At 38.6% G+C, this 7,150-nt stretch overlaps 1 protein-coding gene across 1 annotated transcript; it reads right to left on the minus strand.

Moving 5' to 3' along the window:
- Positions 1-218: 218 nt before the first annotated feature.
- On the minus strand, positions 219-5,913 carry LOC121345963 (translation initiation factor IF-2-like). The gene is made up of 4 exons (XM_041423332.1): positions 5,757-5,913; positions 3,522-3,699; positions 726-806; positions 219-648 (listed from the first exon to the last, which is right to left on the minus strand). Exons 1-4 carry the CDS (start codon positions 5,902-5,904, stop codon positions 234-236), a joined length of 822 nt encoding a protein of 273 aa, XP_041279266.1. The 5' UTR covers positions 5,905-5,913; the 3' UTR covers positions 219-233.
- Positions 5,914-7,150: the final 1,237 nt, after the last annotated feature.

Consider the following 7,150-nt stretch of genomic DNA (forward strand, 5'->3'; position numbering starts at 1 on the left):
TAATGTTTTTATCCTTTTTAATCGCTACTTTCGCCGCCATTTTGTACAGGAAAACGCCGTCTCGCATTTCTGCGCATGCGCGGCCGCCATCTTGTACGGCAAATTGTTTCCTTTCTTTAGCGCATGCGCGGTCGTCATTGTCTGGCTGTAAAACCGTAGCGAGCCGCCATTTTGTACGGCAAAACACCCGTTCATCCCTTTATTGCGCGAGCGCCATTAAGCGCTGTTTCTACCTATGCGCATGCGCCCCCGCTATACTGTACGGCAAACTTCATAAATCCGCCATGTTGTACGGCAAACAACGCGTACGCCATTTTGAATTGCAACACGCGCCCGCTCTGGGCATGCGCGACCGCCATTTTGTACGGCAAAACCACCAGCGTGCCGCCATTTTGCGGAACGCTCCTCTCCTCACACGGCGCCGCCATTTTACTACGGCATCCCCAACCGCCCAAAATACCCCAAACCCACCCGATTTTCCCCCAAAATAAATGAGTCTGGGGTCTCCGTTCGCGCGTTTTTTTATTTTCCGGGTCGCCCCCTCCCCCCCTCAGCCCAGCGTGTCCTTCCAGGGCCTCTTTTGGGGCTCTGTGGGCGCCGTTTTGGGGGGGCTCAGGGGGTTTTGGGCGAAAGTTTGGCGGAGAGGACCTGGAAAATGGAAATAATTGGAATTTGGGGAGGGGTCTCCGGGGTTTTTTTGGGGGGTTTTGGGGGGTTTTGGTCACCTTTGGCTGCCAGCTGCAGGTGGTTCCTGAGGCGCCACTGCCGCTGCTCGGCCTCGTGCGTGGCCTGGGCCTCGCGCCACTCTGCAAATTCGGGGAGGGGGAGCCCCAAAATCACTCGGGGCGTCCCCAAAATGGGGCTGGGGACCCCCAAAAATGGGGTTCGGGACCCCAAAAATTGGGGCGGGGGGAGGGAAGTTACATCATACTGGAATGATGGGAAAGGGAAGGAAAACAGAACAAAACGCCCCAAAATTTACCCAAAATCCACCCAAAATTGCAGGGTTTTGCCCCCAAAATTCCAAAATTTTCCCGAAATCTCCCTGACATTCCAAGATTTTCCCACAAAATCCCAGAATTTTTGCCCAGTTCAGTCCCAAAATTCCAGAATTCTCCCCCAAAATCCCAAGTTTTCCCCCCAATATTCCAGAATTTCCCCCCAAAATTCCAGAATTTTCTCTAAATCCCCCCAAAATCCAGAATTTCCCCAAAATCCTCCTCGAAATCCCAGAATTTTTGCCCAATTCAGTCCCAAAATTCCATAATTCTTTCCCAAAATCCCAAGTTTTCCCCCCAAAATTCCAGAATTTCACCCCAAAATTCCAGAATTTCACCCCAAAATTCCAGAATTCTCCCCCAAAATCCCAAGTTTTCCCCCCAATATTCCAGAATTTCCCCCCAAAATTCCAGAATTTTCTCTAAATCCCCCCAAAATCCAGAATTTCCCCAAAATCCTCCTCGAAATTGCAGAATTTTCGCCCAATTCAGTCCCAAAATTCCAGAATTCTTTCACCAAAATCCCAAGTTTTCCCCCCAAAATTCCAGAATTTTCCCACAAAATCCCAGGTTTTTCTCCCAAAATCCCACAATTTTTGCCCAATTCAGTCCCCAAAATTCCAGATTTTCTCCCCAAAATTCCAGAATTTTCTCTAAATCCCCCCAAAATCCAGAATTTCCCCTGAAATCCCCTCAAAATTCCCAAAATTTCCCCAAAAATCCCAGAGTTTTCCCCCCAAAATCCCAGAATTTTCACCCAAATCCAACCCCAAAATTCCAGAATTCCCCAAGTACCCAAATCCCCAAAATTCCCAAAAATCGCCTCAAATTTCATAAAACACTCCCAAAAATTCCCAAAAAAAAGTAAAAAAATTCCGCCAAAATCCTCCCAAAAAACCACAAAAATTCCCACAATTCCAAAATTCATATAAATTCCCCCAAATTTTCCAAAAATTCCCCAAAAATGTAAAGAAATTCCCAAAAAAATCCCTAAAAATAAAAAAAATCCACAAAATTTCCACCAAAATATCCCCAAACTTTCCCAAAATCCCCTCAAACTTTCCAAAATTTCCCCCCAAAAATTATCCCTAAAACCAAAAAACCTGCCACAAAATATCCCCAAAAATATTCCGAAAATCCCAAAATTCTCCAAAATTCCCCCAAAATTTGCAAATCCTCTAAAAATTGTCCAAATTTTCCCAAATTAACCGCAAAAATTCCCCAAAAATCCAAAATATTTGCCCGAAAATGCCCCAAAATTTAACAAAATACCCTCAAATTTTCCAAAAATTCCCAAAAAAAGGACAAAAATTCCTAACAAAATCCTTAAAAACATAAAAAATTCCACAAAATCTCCCCCAAAAAATCCCCAAAAATCCCTAAAATGCTGCAAAATTCCCCCAAAATTTACAACTCCTCTGAAAATTCCCCAAATTTTCCGAAATTACCCCCAAAAATTCCCCAAAAATCCAAAATATTTGCCCGAAAATGCCCCAAAATGCCCTCAAATTTTCCAAAATGTCCCCAAAAAATCCGACAAAATTCTCCAAAAAATCCTCAAAATCCCAAATTTCTCCAAAATTCCCCCAAAATTTACAAATCCTGTGAAAATTCCCAGAATTTTCCCAAATTACCTCCAAAAAAAACCCAAAAATCCAAAATATTTGCCCAAAAATCTCCCAAAATTACGCCCAAAAATCCCAAATATTTCCCCAAAAATCCCCCAAAATTGAACAAAATTCCCCAAAATCCCCTCAATACAACTCCTCTGAAAATTCCCCAAATTTTCCGAAATTACCCCCAAAAATTCCCCAAAAATCCAAAATATTTGCCCGAAAATGCCCCAAAATTTAACAAAATTCCCCAAAATGCCCTCAAATTTTCCAAAATGTCCCCAAAAAATCCAACAAAATTCCCCAAAAACATCCCCAAAAACCAAAAAAAACTCTACAAAATCTCCCCAAAAAATCCCCAAAATCCCACATTTCTCCAAAATTCCCCCAAAATTTACAAATCCTGTGAAAATTCTCAGAATTTTCCCAAATTACCTCCAAAAAAACCCCAAAAATCCCCCACAATTACCCCCAAAAATCCCAAATATTTCCCCAAAAATCCCCCAAAATTGAACAAAATTCCCCAAAATCCCCTCAAAATTTTCCCCAAAAATCCCTAAAATTCCCAAATTATTAAAAATTTCCCAAAATTCCCCCAAAATTTCCCAAAATCCCCATTCCACATTTCTCCAAAATTCCCCCAAAATTTACAAATCCTGTGAAAATTCCCAGAATTTTCCCAAATTACCTCCAAAAAAAACCCAAAAATCCAAAATATTTGCCCAAAAATCTCCCAAAATTACGCCCAAAAATCCCAAATATTTCCCCAAAAATCCCCCAAAATTGAACAAAATTCCCCAAAATCCCCTCAAAATTTTCCCCAAAAATCCCTAAAATTCCCAAATTATTAAAAATTTCCCAAAATTCCCCCAAAATTTCCCAAAATCCCCATTTTTTCCCCATTTTTCACCTTTCTTCAGCTGCGTCAGGATCCCGCCCTTGCTCTGGGGGGCGGGGCCGGTGGGCGTGGCCTTGGGCGGGGCAGGGGGCGGGGCCACGCCCAATTTGGAGCGGAGGGCGGGGACTCGCAGCAGCCCCGTCTGCAATAGGCTGAAGCTGTTGGACGTCAGCCAATAGGTGAAGACCGCCTGGAAAAAGCGACCAATCAGAGGAAAGCACGCGGCCAAAGGGGGCGGGGCCACGAGAGCAACCAGGAAGTGGCAAAAAAAAAAAAAATTTGAATTTTTTAACAAAATTTTCGGATTTTTTTTGGAAATTTCCAAATCTCAGGGCAAATTTTCTGATTTTTTGGGAAAATTACAAAATCCTACAAAATTATTTTAAAATTTTGAATAAAAATCCCAATTAAAAAAAAAACCAACTGATTTTTTGGAACAAAATTCCCAAATTTTGGTAAAAAATTCAGAATTTTTTTAAAAGATCCAGAGATTTTTGGTAAAATCTCCCAAATTTTTTTTAAGAATTTCCTTGTTTTGCCCCAAAAAAATTCCAAATTTTGTTGAAAAATTTCCAAATTATGAATAAAATTCCCTAATTTTTTGAGGTTCCAGATTTTTTTTTCAAAAAAATTCAAAACTTTTTTAGGAAATTCCCCAAACTTTGAAATTAAAATCCCAAATTTCTTTAGAAACGTGTGTATTTTTAAAAAAATTTCCCAATTTTTTTTTTGTCAGATTCCCTGATTTTTAGAAAAAATTCCCAGCTTTTTTTCAGGAAAATTCCCAAATTTTGAGAAAAAAAATCCATTTCCAAATTTTGAATAAAATCCCCAAATTTTTTAAAGTTCCAGATTATTTTTCAAGAGAATTCAAAACTTTTTTAGTAAATTCCCCGATCTTCGAAATTAAAATCCCAAATTTCTTTCGAAACTTGTCTATTGTTGATAAAATTTCCCAATTTTTTTTTTTTGTCAGATTCCCTGATTTTTAGAAAAAATTCCCAGCTTTTTTTCAGGAAAATTCCCAAATTTTGAGAAAAAAAATCCAAAATCGTTTGAAAAATTTCCAAATTTTGGATAAATATTCATTTTTTCAAATTCCTAGATTCTTTCCAAAAAAAATCCAAATTTTCTTTGGCAAAATTCCCAATTTTTCTTCAAATTCCCTTTTTTTTAGGCAAAAAAAAAATCCAAATTTTTAGTGGAAAATCCCACAATTTTCAGAAAATATTCCCAAATTTTTGTAAAAATTTTGGGATTTTTACAAAAACTCACAATTTTTTTTTTTGGAATTTCCGATTTTTTCAAAAAAAATTCCAAGTTTTAAGGAAAAATTGGAAAAACTTTTGAAAAATGACAAAATTTTATTGAAAATGTCCCTTTAAGAACTGGCCACGCCCCCTTTTAAGCCCCACCCCTTTTAACTGGCCCTGCCCCTTTAAGCCCCACCCCTTTTAACTGGCCCCGCCCCTTTTAAGCCCCGCCCCCTACTCACTGTGGGGAAGTGCACGATGAAAGGCAGGAAGAAAAGGGGGAGGAGCCTCAGGATTTGACGGACAGGCCCCGCCCCCGGCGCCGACACGCCCGTCTCCGCCCCAAGCTGCGCGGAGAAAATTCAAATTAGCCACGCCCCTCATTTGCATATCAACACCCCACCCCTTATTCATGCAAATTCCTTTTGAATGCATAAAAATTCTCAAATCAAATTTTCTTTGGCAAAATTCCCAATTTTTCTTCAAATTCCCTTTTTTATTAAGGCAAAAAAAATTCCAAATTTTTAGTTGAAAATCCCTCAATTTTTAGAAAATATTCCCAAATTTTTGTAAAAATTTTGGGATTTTTACAAAAACTCACAATTTTTTTTTTTGGAATTTCCGTATTTTTTCAAAAAAATTTCCAAATTTTAAGGAAAAATTGGAAGAATTTGGGAAAAACCACAAAATTTTATTGAAAATGTCCCTTTAAGAACTGGCCACGCCCCCTTTTAAGCCCCACCCCTTTTAACTGGCCCTGCCCCTTTAAGCCCCACCCCTTTTAACTGGCCCCGCCCCTTTTAAGCCCCAATTTTTTTTTCTGAATTTCCACATTTTTTCAAAAAAAATTCCAAGTTTTAAGGAAAAATTGGAAAAACTTTTGAAAAATGACAAAATTTTATTGAAAATGTCCCTTTAAGAACTGGCCCCGCCCCCTTTAAGCTCCACCCCTTTTAACTGGCCCCGCCCCTTTTAAGCCCCGCCCCCTACTCACTGTGGGGAAGTGCACGATGAAAGGCAGGAAGAAAAGGGGGAGGAGCCTCAGGATTTGACGGACAGGCCCCGCCCCCGGCGCCGACACGCCCGTCTCCGCCCCAAGCTGCGCGGAGAAAATTCAAATTAGCCACGCCCCTCATTTGCATATCAACACCCCACCCCTTATTCATGCAAATTCCTTTTGAATGCATAAAAATTCTCAAATTTTGCCCAAAATTTTCGATTTTTAACCTCAAAAATTCAAATTTTCCCCCCCAAAATTCCCAGTTTTCCCCAAATTTTTTAACCCAAACTTTGCCATTTTTGCCCCAAAATTTCCGAATTTTTTCCTCTAAAATTCGCATTCTTTTTTCCAAAATTCCCAATTTTTTTCCTCAAAAATTCCCAGTTTTTCCTCCCAAAATTTTCCCCCCAAAATTCCCATTTTTGCCAAAAATTTTTGTCCAAAATTTAAGTTTTTCCCTCCAAAATTCCCAATTTTTTTTACCCCAAATTTCCATTTTTTTTCCCCAAAATGCTCATTTTTTAACCAAAAATCCCAAGTTTTTCACCCAAAATCCCCATTTTTAACCTCTAAACTTTTTTGCTCCTAAAAGCTCCATTTTTTCCTCTAAAAATTTGATTTTCCTGCTGGAAAATCCCAATTTTCTCCACAAAAAACCCTCCATTTTTACCCCAAAATCCCAAATTTTTTCCCAAAATCCCAATTTTCTAACCCAAAATTTATTTCCCTTTGCAAAATCCCAATTTACCCCTAAAAAAAACTCATTTACCACTCCAAAAATCCGATTTTTTTCACCTAAAATTCACATTTTTTGCCCTAAAAACTCCATTTTTTCACCAAAAAACTCCATTTTTTTTGCTAAAATCCCCAAATTTTTTTGCCCAAAATCCCCATTTTTTACCCCAAATTGTATTTCCCCCTAAAATCCCCATTTTTTCCTCTAAAAATTCCATTTTTCACACTAAAAATCAGATTTTCCCCCGTAAAATCCTAATTTTCCCCCAAAATCTTTTTCTCCCAAAATCCTAATTTTTTGCCCAAATTTCCCATTTTTTCACCAAAAATTTCCCCAACCCCCCCAATACTTTTGTCTAAAAAAACCCTCATTTTTTCCACCAAAAATCCTCATTTTTTCACTTAAAATCCTCATTTTTCTCTCTAAAATCCTCGTTTTTTCACCCAAAATCCCCATGTTTTCCCAAAATCCCCTTTTTTTACCCCAAAACTTATTTCCCTCAAAAACCTCTCATATTCCCCTCCAAAAATCACGATTCTTTCACCGAAAATTCAGATTTTTTGCCATAAAATCTTCATTTTTTCAACTAAAAACTTCACTTTTTCACTTAAAACCCCCAATTTTTTTTTGCCCAAAATCCCCAATTTTTACC

The sequence above is a fragment of the Onychostruthus taczanowskii genome, unplaced genomic scaffold (genome assembly GCF_017590055.1).
Source record: "Onychostruthus taczanowskii isolate IOZ18803 unplaced genomic scaffold, ASM1759005v1 scaffold761, whole genome shotgun sequence".
NCBI classification, from domain to species: Eukaryota; Metazoa; Chordata; class Aves; order Passeriformes; family Passeridae; genus Onychostruthus; species Onychostruthus taczanowskii.

Bases quoted from the DNA above. Each gene is read 5' to 3' on its own strand.
- LOC121345963 (XM_041423332.1), bottom strand. From the start codon at position 5,904: ATGCAAATGAGGGGCGTGGCTAATTTGAATTTTCTCCGCGCAGCTTGG. The intron at 807-3,521 runs GTGAAAAATGGG...CCGAATTTGCAG, and splicing joins CCTGACGCAGCTGAAGAAAG to AGTGGCGCGAGGCCCAGGCC. The intron at 649-725 runs GTGACCAAAACC...TCCATTTTCCAG, and splicing joins CCTGCAGCTGGCAGCCAAAG to GTCCTCTCCGCCAAACTTTC.